The sequence below is a fragment of the Oncorhynchus gorbuscha genome, linkage group LG03 (genome assembly GCF_021184085.1).
Source record: "Oncorhynchus gorbuscha isolate QuinsamMale2020 ecotype Even-year linkage group LG03, OgorEven_v1.0, whole genome shotgun sequence".
Lineage (NCBI taxonomy): Eukaryota > Metazoa > Chordata > Actinopteri > Salmoniformes > Salmonidae > Oncorhynchus > Oncorhynchus gorbuscha.
Window position 1 is genome coordinate 65,282,354 of NC_060175.1, and position 16,503 is coordinate 65,298,856.

Genomic DNA, 16,503 nt, shown 5'->3' on the forward strand with positions numbered 1-16,503 from the left:
TCCATCAATGTAATTGTCTACATGATTTCCATTCCCCCATATTCGGGTGGTAAATATACATTTGAAGTGGGAAGTTTACATACACTTAGGTTGGAGTCATTAAAACTTGTTTTTCAACCTCTCCACAAATTTCTTGTTAACAAACTATAGTTTTGGCAAGTCGGTTGGGACATCTACTCTGTGCATGACACAAGTCATTTTTCCAACAATTTTTTACAGACAGATTATTTCACTTATAATTTACTGCATCACAAGTCCAGTGGGTCAGACGTTTACATACACTCAGTTGACTGTGCCTTTAAACAGCTTGGAAAAATTCCAGAAAATGACGTCATGGCTTTAGAAGCTTCTGATAGACTCAAATGATGTCAATTAGCCTATTGGATGTGTACCTGTGGATGTATTTCAAGGCCTACCTTCAAACTCAGTGCCTGAGTTATCCATGACATCATGTGGATATCAAAAGAAATCAGCCAAGACCTCAGAAAACAAGTTGTAGACCTCCACAAGTCTGGTTCATCCTTGGGAGCAATTTCCAAATGCCTGAAGGTACCACGTTCATCTGTACAAACAATAGTATGCAAGTATAAACACCATGGGACCAAGCAGCCGTCACACCTCTCAGGAAGGAGATGCGTTGAATGTACTTTGGTGCCAAAAGTGCGAATCAATCCCAGAACAACAGCAAAGGACCTTGTGAAGATGCTGGAGGAAACGGGTAAAAAAGTATCTAATATCCACAGTAAAACGAGTCCTATATCGACATAACCTGAAAGGCCGCTCAGCAAGGAAGAAGCCACTGCTCCAAAACCGCCATAAAAAGCCAGACTATGGTTTGCAACTGCACATGGGGACAAATATCATACTTTTGGGAGAAATGTCCTTTGGTCTGGTGAAACAAAAATAGAACTGTTTGGCCATAATGACCATCGTTATGTTTGGAGGAAAAAGGGGATGCTTGTAAGCCGAAGAACACCATCCCAACCGTGAAACATGGGGGTGGTAGCATCATGTTGTGGGGGTGCTTTGCTGCAGGGGGGACTGGTGCACATCACAAAATAGATGGCATCACGAGGAATTCGAATTATGTGGATATATTGAAGCAACATCTCAAGTCATCAGTCAGGAATTTAAAGCTTGGTCGAAAATGGGTCTTCCAAATGGACAATCACCCCAAACATGCTTACAAAGTTGTGGCAAAATGGCTTAAGAACAACAAAGTCAAGGTATTGGAGTGGCCATCACAAAGCCCTGACCTCAATCCCATAGAACATTTTTGGGCAGAACTGAAAAAGCGTGAGCGAGCAAGGAGGCCTACAAACCTGACTCAGTTACACCAGCTCTGTCAGGAGGAATGGGACAAAATTCACCCAACTTATTGTGAGAAGCTTGTGGAAGGCTACCCAAAACATTTGACCAAAGATAAACAATTTAAAGGCAATGTTACCAAATACTAATTGAGTGCATGTAAACTTCTGACCCACTGGGAATGTGATGAAAGAAATAAACCTCAAATAAACCTAAATCCTTCTCTACTATTATTCTGACATTTCACATTCCTCAAATAAGGTGATGATCCTAACTGACCTAAGACAGGGCATTTTTACTAGGATTAAATGTCAGGAATTGTGAAAAACTGAATGTATTTAAATGTATTTGGCTAAGGTGTATGTAAACCTACGACTTAAACTGTATATATTTTTATAATTTTCCCCTAACCTTACCACCCTTTCTGTAATTGGAGTCAACTAACGGACAACAACACTTAGAATGTTAAATGAATAGTGTACCACTACGATCCCAGACAACAAGACCATGGAGACCACAACGTTCAACTCACTGTTGATTAAGTGTTAACACAGAAATGCCAGCTCTCCTCTGCAGCAAATGAAACAACACTCCCTCCATCTCCATCCACTGTTGGAACAGAAGAATGGCAGAGGAGGAGAGGAAGAGAGCCGAGCCAGACGTAGACTCAGTTTCCCAACAGCAGCTTAATAGAGTCAACAGACTTTCAACATACGTTCTTCCTTTCGCTAGCCCACACGCACACAGAGACAAGACACACGGAGAAAAGACACACAAAGAGACGCACGCACGCACATACACACACGCAGGAACTGACGCCTGCGCGCACATACGCACACAATATCCACAACCAGAAGTGTAGACTAAAACACACACTTAATATTCACATGATCCTACATAATCCCTTTAGCACAAAAACAAACACACATTCTCTCCCACACGTACACACACATTCTCTCCCACACGTACACGCACGCGCACACACACACACACACACACACACACACACACACACACACACACACACACACACACACACACACACACACACACACACACACACACACACACACACACACACACACACACACTGTGTGAACAGGAGTCAGTGAGTGTGAAATGGAAGCGACGCCCAGCTCCGGTGCCACCAGAAACCAGCCAGCTGGCTCCTGTCCCGGCCTTCCCCTACCCTCCCGAGCCTCCGCTCGCACCCCGGCCGGTACGCTTTGATATCAGTCAGCCCCTGGCCAAACACACATCTGGATGTTATTACTCCACAGAGCAGAGCGCCACAAAAAGCCATTTTCACATTGTGTTCGTGCGTCCTTGTTGTTTTCTATGTCTGTATAGCAAGTTGTACTACTACAGCTGTAGTAGAATGGTCTGACCCAGCTCCATTCTCCTCCCTCTTCCGTATCGGACTTCATAAGCATGAATGTGTCATAGACAAACAATGGAGTAGTTGCTTCGGGTCTAAGACCTGCTCTTTGGTTCGACTGGCTATCTCTGCCGCAATGTCCGTGAACCCAGTGGGATTTGGGTGTGACGCTGCCTGAGTTCCATGAGCACTGGCACACACACTTGGCTTCACACACACTCCCTTGGACCCAACACACTCTCCTCACATAGTACTGCAGCCATGGTGTGACTCCATCTTGGCTGCCCACAGTAAGAGGTTCTCTTGGTGGATCAGTTTGATGGCAAAGAACTGAGTGGCACATGGTCTGTTCTGGACAAGGATAATTTTGGCTGATCCTGTGATCCCTATCTAAGCAATGGGAGTGCCCTGGCCACCCCTACCACTCTCGGCTCCAGTAGGACATTTAGTACCAGGTGGCAGGGAGACATGAGAATCACTGCACTGATTAAATGCTGATTAGATGCTGGAATGGATCATTGGGGTTCAGGGAGAGAGATGGAACGGGCCAATGACGAGTCTTAGACTCAAAGTCTTAGCTCAAAGCTACAGTAGAGTCACTCTAACTTTGTTAATATATGCTGTTTCCTACCATCCTAACCTTCCACTCCTCGAATAGCCTTCACTTCTAACCTAAAGGGTTAAGATGAAGGCCATGCCAAGCCCTCATGATCCCAGTGCCATGGTGAAAGTCCAGGATGACTATGTGTGACAGTCTCTGCATAGGCAGCAGAGTGAAATCAGTTGTGGGTATTTTTATCCCCCTTCCTGGGCTGTATGCTACCCTCAGTAAATAAATCATAGGACTACTAATATAGGTCTACTCAGTCTCCCGCCCGGGTTGCCAGGTTTGAGACACCATTATAGTTCATTCCTGGGTTGCCAGGTTTGAGACACCATTACAGGACTACTCAGTGTATTCCTGGATTCAGACACTATTATAGGACCACTCAGTTCATTCCTGGGTTGCCAGGTTTGAGCTACTATTATAGGACTTGTCCGTGTCTTCCCGGGTTGCCATGTTTGTGCAAGTGAGGCTAACACGGAGAAAGATATACATTGGGAATGCGCATACCAATACATAGCACACATTAAGAAACACCCTCAGAGTCAATGAGACATGCTTTCACACACTGGACAGACACTGGACCGACAGCAAACAAACACACACACACACAGATACACTGACACAGAACACACATTTTTTTCAATATGTTTTATTTACATTGACAGCCTACCAAGAGGCTAAGGGCCTCCAATGGGGACGGGGGCTGGGATAAGATTTATTTTTCATTTTTAAACTGGACAAAACACACATCACGACAAGAGAGACACCCCAACACTACATAAGGAGAGACCTAAGACAACAACGCAACATGGCAGCAATACAACATGGTAGCAGCACAAACATGGTACAAAACATTGTCAGGCACGGAAAACAGCACGAAGGGCAAAAAGGTAGAGACAGCAATAAATTCCCGGCAACGTGTCAGTAAGCGTGTCCATGATTGTCCAGTTTGAGTGTTTTGTGTGTAGCTCCTTCCAGTCGCTAGCTGCAGCGAACTGAAAAGAGGAGCGACCCAGGGATGTGTGCGCTTTGGGGACCTTTAACAGAATGCGAATGACAGAATGGGTGCTGTATGTGTACGAAAGAGGGTTGCAGTTGGGAGGGAGGGAGGCCTAAGAGCGTTTTATAAATAAGCATCAACCCATGGGTCTTGTGTCGGGTATACGGAGATGGCCAGTTTACAGAAAAGTATAGACTGCAGCAATATGTCCTATAAGGAGCATTGGTGGCAAATCTGATGGCCCAATGGCAAAGAACATCTAGCCATTTAACATTACATTTAAGTCATTTAGCAGACGCTCTTATCCAGAGCGACTTACAAATCGGTGCATTCACCTTATGACATCCAGTGGAACAGTCACTTTACAATAGTGCATCTAAATCTTAGGGGGGGGGGGTGAGAGGGATTACTTATCCTATCCTAGGTATTCCTTAAAGAGGTGGGGTTTCAGGTGTCTCCGGAAGGTGGTGATTGACTCCGCTGTCCTGGCGTCGTGAGGGAGTTTGTTCCACCATTGGGGGGCCAGGGCAGCGAACAGTTTTGACTGGAGAGCACCACTTACCTGCCAATCTATAAATTACATCTCCGTAATCTAGCATGGGTAGGATGGCCATCTGAATCAGGGTTAGTTTGGCATCTGGGGTGAAAGAGGAGAGATTACGAGAGAGGAAACCAAGTCTAGATTTAACGTAAGCCTGCAGCTTGGATATGGGCTGAGAGAAGGACAGTGTACCGTCTAGCCATACTCCCAAGTACACAAAGAAACTTTGTCGTAGTGCGTTTAACACAAAATCCCGGGAGGGGCCAGCTGAGTATAAAACTAGGGGGTATAAGTCTTAACACTGTATCACACAAGTCCCTTGACCCAGGAACACAGTCATCCCTGGCACCCAAGATATTCTTTCCAGAAGAGATTCAATCCCACAATGCATTGCACCACTCCTACCTGTGTCCCCCCGACCTCTTTTACAGACTAACTGAGACCAAGTGTGAGTGCTGTCCGACATTAAGGCTGCAAGCGATCACTCCGTCTCGGCTGGAATTGATCTGGGTGGCTGGATGCCTTCTATCGGCACAGCCCCCATAAAAGTAGTGTGCGTTGTCGTTACTGGACGTGGTTTAACATTTGCAGCACTGCTGCCCTCCTCTAGGCGGGCACTGACGATCACATGAGATGAGGCGACGCGCTGTAGTCAGAGCTCTGCTGTCTACCTGGTCTTTAGCACTGTCAGGGAAAGCCAGGCAGGGGGCAACCGGGGACAGGGAGGGACAGACAGACGGGCGAACGGACGGATGTTTTCCAATAACAGCTTACGGGTGAGTACAGTACTCCTCCCCTTTGAGAGTGTGATGATCATACCATCACACTCTCAAAGAGTTGTTAGTTGCTATCCAGACCCCAGCAGAAGATAAGGGAGTAAGGGAGATCACACTGAGCTGATCGCTGACTGAAACCTGGGGATGGGAGTTGGTGGTTTTCTAGGTAGGGTTCTAGAGTACTTTGGGGAGATACGCTTCAAAGGTGTGCGAGAGTGGGTGTGTAGGTGTGACGCGAGTATGCTCTTACGTGCAGGTGTGTGTGTGTGTGTAAGTGTGACGTGAGTATGCACTTACGTGCAGGTGTGTGTGTGTGTGCGTGTGACGTGAGTATGCACTTACGTGCAGATGTGTGTGCGTGTGACGCGAGTATGCACTTATTTGCAGGTGTGTGTGTGCGCGCACATCTACTGTATGAACAGAATGATATTCTTACCTGATTGCCCGGCGGTGAGGGTATGGGTTGCCCCATCAGGGCCAGTTTGACCGTTGTCTCCCACACGTGTGTGTGTGGACCGCTGGCAGTGACCGTGAACTGGACCGGTCCGCTCAGGCCTGCCACCTCTCTCTGGGTGTAGATGGACCCATCGGTCCCAACGCTGAACCTGGCGTCACCGCTCTGAAAGACCACCCCCTCGTTCTCCATACAGTCATCGAACCTCACTAGAGAGAGAGAGAGAGAGAGAGAGAGAGAGAGAGAGAGAGAGAGAGAGAGAGAGAGAGAACCAATACATGTTAATACTACCAATACATGGTTCACATTATCATACGTGAATGACCATTCATGCATGGTGGTGGATACTGTTTCGTATTCCATTGAAAGGTTATGAATACAGCAGTGTGGTATTTTGCACTTGAGCTGTTTGATGTTGTCTCTTCACGCCTGCATACATCATCTGCCTGCCGGTCTCTCTGTGGACTTCTACCCGGAAATGATGTTTGGAGAAATATCCCTGATAATGTCACAACCTTTCTAAAGGAACCGGGTGGAAATAAAGGAGAGAATGAGATGGGCTTTGGGTTGCCGTCTCTGTCGGAGAGAGGAGAATAAGCTAGGATACCGTAGAGCGCATTCGCACTTACAGAACATATAGCACCTGGTCAAAACCCAAAAGCTATAATACAACTATATAAGTACATTCAGAGTATAAGACCCTGGAATCTTGGCCACAGACACAAATAAACACTCAAATCTGAGAAAGGAGAATAGGCAATTATAGCTATAGCATACTACACAGCAGAGACGTAAAGAATCAGAACACAGACATACTGTAGATATAAAGACCAAGATACAAAAATGACAATTTAATGGACAGGCCTATAAAGGTCTTGGGCAAAGCACCACGTACACAAGGCAAATAAGCACTCTCACGCACCCATTCTCTTCATTGCAAATACAACACAGTAGTCAGAGAATGTGATATGAAATGACCCGTATCACCATAGCCTGTTCAGATCCATGTTAACCCTTTGTGGCGCACCAATAAAAAAAATACCACCTGCAAAATGTGTATTTGGCCTCAGTATCGGCCACACAAGTGATGTTTTAGAGGTCAACACAATTGTACAACCTTCTCATTTGAAATTGTAGCACAAAATTAGCACAGAAAAATGTGCGATAACTTAGGTTTGGTTTTGCTCACGTTCACTTCCTGGTTCTACAACCATCTTTGAATGGGTGTTTAAAGAAAGATGTGAGTCCGACAATGAAAACCACATGACCATTTTAGTAAATGGCATTGGTTGATGATAAATTATGGCAAACAAAATGAATATCTTTCATTTAAAGTCGGTTGTCAAAATGAGGTCCACCGCCCAGTTCAGCTGTCTGTTAAAGGGTTAATGATAAATATAGAGAGAGAGAGCGAGAGAGAGAGAGCGAGAGAGAGAGAGAGAGCGAGAGAGAGAGAGAGAGAGAGAGAGAGAGAGAGAGAGAGAGAGAGAGAGAGAGAGAGAGAGAGAGAGAGAGAGAGAGAGAGAGAGCGAGAGATGTCTATATCCAGTTTCACTAATTACACACAATCATTAAACAGAGGCAGTGGAACAGCCTATTAGAAAGAAGCAGAGATTGAATGAAACTCGAAACCCAACCCTGAGTCTGAACCTCCCGTCTCCATGGCTGACTGAACACACTATTGACTTCGACCACAGGCTAATACGCAGCAAATCAGCATGAAATTGAGAAAATGTCCTTATCCTTCACATCCCTGAGAAACTAACCAACGGGTGGAAGGGAGGCGGCGAGATTCAGTAACTCCACAAACACGACGTAGACGTCAAGTCAAACAAAGGTCATAAAGGAAACGTGTGTGTGTGTGTGTGTGTGTGTGTGTGTGTGTGTGTGTGTGTGTGTGTGTGTGTGTGTGTGTGTGTGTGTGTGTGTGTGTGTGTGTGTGTGTGTGTGTGTGTGTGTGTGTGTGTGTGTGTGTGTGTGTGTGTGTGTGTGTGTGTGTGTGTGTGTTTGTGTGTGTGTGTGTACAATGCTGTGTTTATGTCCCTACGTTGTGTGGTCCTTGTAATCAGGCCCTATTGAGGACAATATTTTATTACGGCGTGTTCTTATCTCCTATTATGGGTTTATTATTCTGTATCCACACACGTTCCCCCCAGTTACAGACCACCGGAAGAGCCAGACTATTGTCTTCAGCCCAACACAAACAGACCCACGCCACCCCACCAATCTCCAGGCTCAGGGGCTAGGGCAATTAGCTTCTCTCTCTCTCTCTCTCTCTCTCTCTCTCTCTCTCTCTCTCTCTCTCTCTCTCTCTCTCTCTCTCTCTCTCTCTCTCTCTCTCTCTCTCTCTCTCTCTCTCTCTCTCTCTCTCTCTCTCTCTCTCTCTCTCTCTCTCTCTCTCTCTCTCTCTCTCTCTCACTCTGTCTCACTCTGTCTCACTCTGTCTTCTTCTCCTTCCCAGGGATTACCTTGTCTAGACAGCATCTCGAGTGAGAGGAAACCTTGGGGCTGAAGGACAGAACTCACCAGAGTCTGTTGCCGTTCGCTCTCAACGCTTCCTCGAGCCACCACTACAACAGGCCAACCACGCACAGTACAGTATCTGAACTATCTATGTCCGTCTGTAACTAAAAATCCTTCTCCGTCCTCTGGGCCCGGTGGGGGTTGATATGTCTGGTGAAACGTCATTAAAAACGTTCTCTCTGAAACTAAACCCAGACAGAATGAGCCAATACCACTCAGTCATTTCCTGGTAACAGGTGTTGTCTAAGGACAGGCGTCCCAGTCCAGCCTGGGGTATCAGGGGAACTGAGTTTTGTGTTTAGTGATACAACAGAAGAGTCCCCGGTCCCCGTCCAACACAAACATCAACATACATTATCGCAAACACATTTCTCAACACTCTCCTTCTCTGTCTTTTTCTCTCTTTGGCTCTCGCTCTGTGCCTTCCTCCCTCTCCCTCTTACCTCTCTCCCTGCCCTCTCTTTTTCCCCTTTCTCTCCCTGTCCTCTCTCTCTTCTCTCTCTGCCCTCTCTATCTTTCGCCTCGCTCTCTCTCTCTCTCTGTTCTCTCTGCAGGACAAACAAACGCTACAGTTGGCAAACAAGTGCTGAAACAGTTTTGGAAGGCAGCCTGATTATATTAGCAAAGAGGAAGTCACATTCAAATTCCAAAATGCTTTATTGTAATGACAAGTGCTCATGTAACGCTGCAGCAGTCAAATATGTGCATATAATGAGCAGCAGGTGGTCTTTCTCGCTCTCGCTCTCTCTCTCCCCCCTCTCTCTCTCTCTCTCTCTCTCTCTCTCGCTCTCTCTCTCTCTCTCGCTCTCTCTATCTCTCCCTCTCTTTCTCTCCCTCTCTCTCTCTGGGCGCAGAGCCAGTGGTGCAGAAGTCCCCTACAGCAGAAGCTCAGAGAAAGGGCGGGAGAGAAAAGGATATCTAGCTTCTCAAACTGATAGCCTTGCATGCGTGTGTGCGTGCGTGTGTGTGTGTGTGTGGAGACGTGCTAATAGGCAGGTGTGTATAAAGCATTTGCCTGGTGTACCCCCCCAGCCCCAACCCCCCCACCACCACACACACTACTCATAAACACCCTGTAGCTCACCTTCACAGCCCATTAAGATCCTTATATCCACACATTTGATACAGTCCCTGTCTTTCAACGCCAGATGCCTGAATAACAAAGGAAAGACAAAGCTCTCTTCCCCCTCTTCCCCCCACTCTCCCTTCTGGTTTTCTGGACAGGCATGTGGAGGACCACCTCTGTACTGGCTGATGGGTAGGGTTATACTTTGGTTGTACCTCTGTCATGGGCTTTGCTTGAGTTGAGAGTTGTTTTTTTTCATGAGATTATTCATAGTGCATCTCTGTGTGTTGATACAGACACAACAGGACCAAAGGAGAGCTGCATAAGGAACTGTGTGCTGGATGTGTCAAAACCAGCTAAACAAGCACCACTTTTGCTCGCCAAAATCTCCCTCTCTTTATCTCTGAGTGGAGCCCTTCACCTTTCTCTATCTCCATCACAAATGGAGGCAACCTCATTTGTTCCTCTGTTTCTCTCTCTTCAGTTGTCTCTCTGTATTACATATGTATTGTGTGTGTGTGTGTGTGTGTGTGTGTGTGTGTGTGTGTGTGTGTGTGTGTGTGTGTGTGTGTGTGTGTGTGTGTGTGTGTGTGTGTGTGTGTGTGTGTGTGTGTGTGTGTGTGTGTGTGTGTGTGTGTGTGTGTGTGTGTGTGTGTGTGTGTGTGTGTGTGTGTGTGTGCACAGTTGAAGTCAGACGTTTACATACACCTTAGCCAAATACATTTAAACTCAGTTTTTCACAATTCCTGACATTTAATCCCAGTAAAAATTCCCTGTATTAGGTCGGTTAGGATCACCACTTTATTTTAAGAATGGCAAATGTCAGAATAATAGTAGAGAGAATTATTTATTTCAGCAGCTTTCTTTCATCACATTCCCAGTGGGTCAGAAGTTTACATACACTCAAATAGTATTTGGTAACATTGCCTTTAAATTGTTTAACTTGGGTCAAACGTTTCGGGTATCCTTCTACAAGCTTCCCACAATAACTTGGGTGGATTTTGGCCCTTTCCTCCTGACAGAGCTGGTGTAACTGAGTCAGGCTTGAAGGCCTCCTTGCTAGCACACGCTTTTCAGTTCTGCCCACAAATTTTCTATGGGATTGAGATCAGAGCTTTGTGATGGCCACTCCAATACCTTGACTCTGTTGTCCTTAAGCCATTTTCCCACAACTTTGGAAGTATGCTTGGGGTCATTGTCCATTTGGAAGACACATTTGCGACCAAGCTTTAACTTCCTGACTGATGTCTTGAGATGTTGCTTCAATATATCCACATCATTTTCCTCATGATGCCATCTAATATATAATAATAATAATATATGCGATTTAGCAGACGCTTTTATCCAAAGCGACTTACAGTCATGTGTGCATACATTCTACATATGGGTGGTCCCGGGGATCGAACCCACTACCCTGGCGTTACAAGCACCATGCTCTACCAACTGAGCTACAGAAGGACCACATCTGTTTTGTGAAGTGCACCAGTCCCTCCTGCAGCAAAGCACCCCCACAACATGATGCTGCCACCCCTACAACATGATGCTGCCACCCCTGTGCTTCACGGTTGGGATGGTGTTCTTTGGCTTGCAAGCCTCCCCTTTTTCCTCCAAACATAACTTTGGTCATTATGGCCAAACAGTTATATTTTTGTTTCATCAGACCAGAGGAAATTTCTCCCAAAAGTACTATCTTTGTTCCCATGTGCAGTTGCAAATTGTAGTCTGGCTTTTTATGGCGGTCTCAGAGCAGTGGCTTCTTCATTGCTGAGCGGCCTTTCAGGTTATGTCGCTATAGGACTCATTTTACTGTGGATATAGATACTTTGTACCCATTTCCTCCAGCATCTTCACAAGTTCCTTTGCTGTTGTTCTAGGATTGATTTGCACTTTTCGCACCAAAGTTCGTTCATCTCTAGGAGACAGAACGCGTCTCCTTCCTGAGCGGTATGACGGCTGCGTGGTCCCATGGTGTTTATACTTGCGTACTATTGTTTGTACAGATGAACGTGGTACCTTCAGGCATTTGGAAATTGCTCTCAAGGATGAACCAGACTCGTGGAAGTCTACAATGTTTTTCTGAGGTCTTGGCTGATTTCTTTTGATTTTCCCATGATGTCAAGCAAAGAGGCACTGAGTTTGAAGGTAGGCCTTGAAATACATCCACAGGTACACCTCCAATAGACTCAAATGATGTCAATTAGTCTATCAGAAGCTTCTAATGCCATGACATCATTTTATGACATTTTCCAAGCTGTTTAAAGGCACAGTCAACTTAGTGTATGTAAACTTCTGACCCACTGGAATTGTGATACAGTGAATTATAAGTGAAAGTGCCACTTGCTATAGACCACCTTCTGCCCCCAGCTGTGCTCTTGACACCAAATGCAAATTGATTGCCACCCATTTGTCTTCAGAGCTCGTGCTCCTAGGTGACCTAAACTGGGACATGCTTAACACCCCGGCCATCCTAGAATCTAAGCTTGATGCTCTCAATCTTACACAAATTATCAATGAACCCACCAGGTACAAACCAAAATCCATACACATGGGCACCCTCATAGATATCATCCTAACTAACTTGCCCTCCAAATACACCTCTGCTGTCTTCAACCAGGATCTCAGCAATCACTGCCTCATTGCCTGCATCCGTAATGGGTCTGCGGTCAGGCGACCACCCCTCATCACTGTCAAACGCTCCCTAAAACACTTCAGCGAGCAGGCCTTTCTAATCGACCTGGCCCGGGTATCCTGGAATGATATTGACCTCATTCCGTCAGTAGAGGACGTCTGGTTGTTCTTTAAAAGTGCTTTCCTCACATTCTTAAATAAGCATGCCACATTAAAAAAATATAGAACCAGGAACAGATATTTGCCTTTGGTTCACTCCATACCTGACTGCCCTTGACCAGCACAAAAACATCCTGTGGCGTACTGCATTAGCATCGAATAGCCCCCGCGATATGCAGCTGTTTTCAGGGATGTTAGGAACCAATATACACAGGCAGTTCAAACAGAAATTTGCATCCTGTAACCTTAACTCCAAAAAGTTCGCTGTAAAGTCCATGGAGAATAAGAGTACCTCCTCCCAGCTGCTCACTGCACTGAGGCTAGGAAACACTGTCACCACCGATAAATCAACGATAATTGAGAATTTCAATAAGCATTTTTCTACGACTGGCCATGCTTTCCACCTGGCCACCCCCGAGACCGGTCAACAACCTTGCACCCCTCACTGCAACTTGCCCAAGCCTCCCCATCTATCCTTCACCCAAATCCAGATAGCTGATGTTCTGAAAGAGCTGCAAAATTTGGACCCCTACAAATCAGCAAGGCTAGACAATCTGGACAATCTCTTCTTAAAATTATCAGCCAAAATTGTTGCAACCCCTATTACTAGCTTGTTCAACCTGTTTTTCGTATCGTCTGAGATCCCCAAAGACTGGAAAGCTTCCGCAGTCATCCCCCTCTTCAAAGGGGAGACACTCTAGACCCAAACTGCTACAGACCTCTACCTATCTTACCTGCCTTTCTAAGGTCTTCGAAAGCCAAGTTAACAAACAGATCACAAACCATTTCGAATCCCACCGCACCTTCTCCGCTATGCAATCTGGTTTCCGAGCTGGTCACGGGTGCACCTCAGCCACGCTCAAGCTCCTAAACGATATCATAACTGCCACCGATAAGAGACAATACTGTGCAGCTGTATTCATCGACCTGGCCAAGGCTTTCGACTCTGTCAATCACCATATTCTTATCGGCAGACTCAACAGCCTTGGTTTCTCAAATGACTGCCTAGCCTGGTTCTCCAACTACTTCTCAGACAGAGTTCAGTGTTTCAAATCAGAGGGCCTGTTGTCCAGACCTCTGGCAGGCTCTATGGGGGTGCCACAGGGTTCAAACCACGGGCCGACTCATTTCTCTGGATACATCAATAATGTCGCTCTTGCTGTTGGTGATTCTCTGATCCACCTCTACGCAGACGACACCATTCTGTATACTTCTGGTCCTTCTTTGGACACTGTGTTAACTAACCTCCAGACAAGCTTCAATGCCATACAACTCTCCTTTCGTGGCTTCCAACTGTTCTTAAATGCAAACAAAACTAAATGCATGCTCTTCCACCGATCGCTGCTCACACCTACCCACCCATACAGCATCACTACTCTGGATGGTTCTGACTTAGAATATGTGGACAAATACCTAGGTGTCTGGTTAGACTGTAAACTCACCTTCCAGACTCACATTAAGCATCTCTGACTTAGTATATGTGGACAAATGCCTAGGTGTCTGGTTAGACTGTAAACTCTCCTTCCAGGCTCACATTAAGCATCTCCAATCCAAAATAAAATCTAGAATCGGCTTCCTATTTCGCAACAAAGCATCCTTCACTCATGCTGCCAAACATACTCTAGTAAAATTGACTATCCTACCAATTCTTGACTTTGGTAATGTCATTTACAAAATAGCCCCCAACACTCAGCAAATTGGATGCAGTCTATCACAGTGCCATCCGTTTTGTCACCAAAGCCCCATATACTACCCTTCATATCCGTCGCTCTAGGTCATCTATAGGTCATTGCTAGGTAAAACCCCATAGCAGCACCCACCCGCAGCAAGCGCTCCAGCTGGTATATTTCACTGGTCACCCCCAAAGCCAATTCCTCAATCGGCCACCTTTCCTTCCAGTTCTCTGGAGCGAACTGAAAAAATCACTGCAAAAATCACTGAAGCTGGAGACTCATATCTCCCTCACTAGCTTTAAACACAAGCTGTCAGAGCAGCTCACAGATCACTGCACCTGTACATAGCCCATCTGTAAACAGCCCATCCAACTACCTCATCACCATATTGTTATTTATTTAGCTCCTTTGCACCCCAGTACCGGTACTTGCACACTCATCTTCTGCACATCAATCACTCCAGTGCTTAACTTGCCATACTGTAATCATTTTGCCACTATGGCCTATTTATTGCCTCACCCCCCTTATCCTACCTCATTTGCACACACTGTATATAGACTTTCTCTATTGTATTATTGACTGTATGTTTGTTTATTCCATGTGTAACTCTGTGTTGTTGGTTGTGTCACACTGCTTTGCTTTATCTTGGCCAGGTCGCAGTTGTAAATGAGAACTTGTTCTCAACTGGACGACCTGGTGAAATAATTGTTGGAAAAATGACTCGTGTCAGGCACAAAGTAGATGTCCTTAACCGACTTGCCAAAACTATGATTTGTTAACAAGAAATTTGTGGAGTGGTTGAAAAATATGTTTTAATGACGCCCAGCCTAAGTGTATGTTTGTGTATTTTGTCTGTCCCGGTGTAGACAAAAGCGGATAACAAACAGTCTAAATGAGTGACAGGCCAAGTATCCAATTGGAATACCCCAGAGGGACCTAGAGAGTCTTATTGTTGGACCAATCGGAAACACAACGACACTGCCAGTTGCAGTTCTTTGTCATCACCCCCCAGTCCCCGATACACAGCATACACACACCCCTCCCACACACACAAGCATACAAACGAAACTCCAAAGAGTGCCATTTCTTAACGGTTCGGGAGGTTCGATAGCAGAATGAGATAGATTATAAAAATAAGCTCACAACAGCAACACTGAAGCACAATGATCCACTTCACTGCTGCACATAAACAAACCCTCTAAAGCAGGATGGTGTTCTGCATTGATCTGACAAATAGGACCGAACCCCCCCCCACAGTGCCAAAGCTGCAAGCGCTCAATCGCTACCACCGCTAACCCAGAGAGCAGTCATGGCAATAAACTGCTACGGCTATGGCGACGCAACAAATGTTCCATCCCCAGGGTTGAATCTCTTTTATTTTCCCTCCATCGATATTCCTTTGGAGAGAATAAAAGGGGAAGGTTGAGGAAGGACATGCTGGGCAGGTAAGGACAATGTGTGAAGGAATTGGGTTCTCTCTCTCTCTCTCTCTCTCTCTCTCTCTCTCTCTCTCTCTCTCTCTCTCTCTCTCTCTCTCTCTCTCTCTCTCTCTCTCTCTCTCTCTCTCTCTCTCTCTCTCTCTCTCTCTCTCTCTCTCTCTCTCTCTCTCTCTCTCTCTCTCTCTCTCTCTCTCTCTCTCTCTCTCTCTCTCTCTCTCTCTCTCTCTCTCTCTCTCTCTCACACACACACACACACACACACACACACACACACACACACACACACACACACACACACACACACACACACACACACACTCTTTCTTCCTCTAGTTTTCCCAGGGTTTGAGGACAGGCTTAATTAGGGAAAAGTCTGTTAAGGACTCCTTCTTGCTGCAACGTCCTCTATGACCAGTCAGTCTGACAGCTGTTGAAAGTGATGTGAGGAAGGGACATAACCAGGGAAGGAAGAGAGGAGATGGAGTTAGAGATAGGCCCGAGAAAGATGGAAGCCGTAGCGGAAAAAGCGATACTGTGAGAAAATAGGAAAGAAAGGAGTGGATAGAGGGATAGAGATTAGGCAAGAAGAGCGAGATGGGTGCTCTAGTGGGCCCAATCAGGAAAGGATGAGAGGAGAGTGAGTCGAAATGAGTCCGGAATAAATGGATGCAGGGATAATGTCAGAGAAGGGGCAGAAAGGAGGAAAGGAGAGATGAATGCTCAAGTGGACAGTGGGATACAGTGGTCCTGCCCACACGTTTAGGAGGAGGGGGGTTTGATGGTGTCTGGCACTGGGACTCTGGCTCAGTGTAGACAGCATACTGGCTCTCTCTCACACACAGCCTACTGGAATTGATGGTTCTTCAGATGGCTGTTCAAACAGGTTAATTGGCCCGGCCTCCCCAGAGATAGACAGAGAGAGAAGATGGATGGAGGGAGGGGCAGAGTTAG

General features: G+C 46.0%; 1 protein-coding gene across 2 annotated transcripts in view; it reads right to left on the bottom strand.

Annotated features, from left to right (window-relative positions):
• LOC124031714 (cadherin-4-like) overlaps positions 1 to 16,503 on the bottom strand; it is a 380,434-nt gene that overhangs the window by 100,069 nt on the left and 263,862 nt on the right. For both annotated transcript variants that reach the window (XM_046343304.1, XM_046343303.1), the window contains one exon: positions 6,047 to 6,273. In XM_046343304.1, the coding sequence (XP_046199260.1) occupies positions 6,047 to 6,273 (227 nt within the window). The remainder of the gene's footprint in view (positions 1 to 6,046; positions 6,274 to 16,503) is intronic.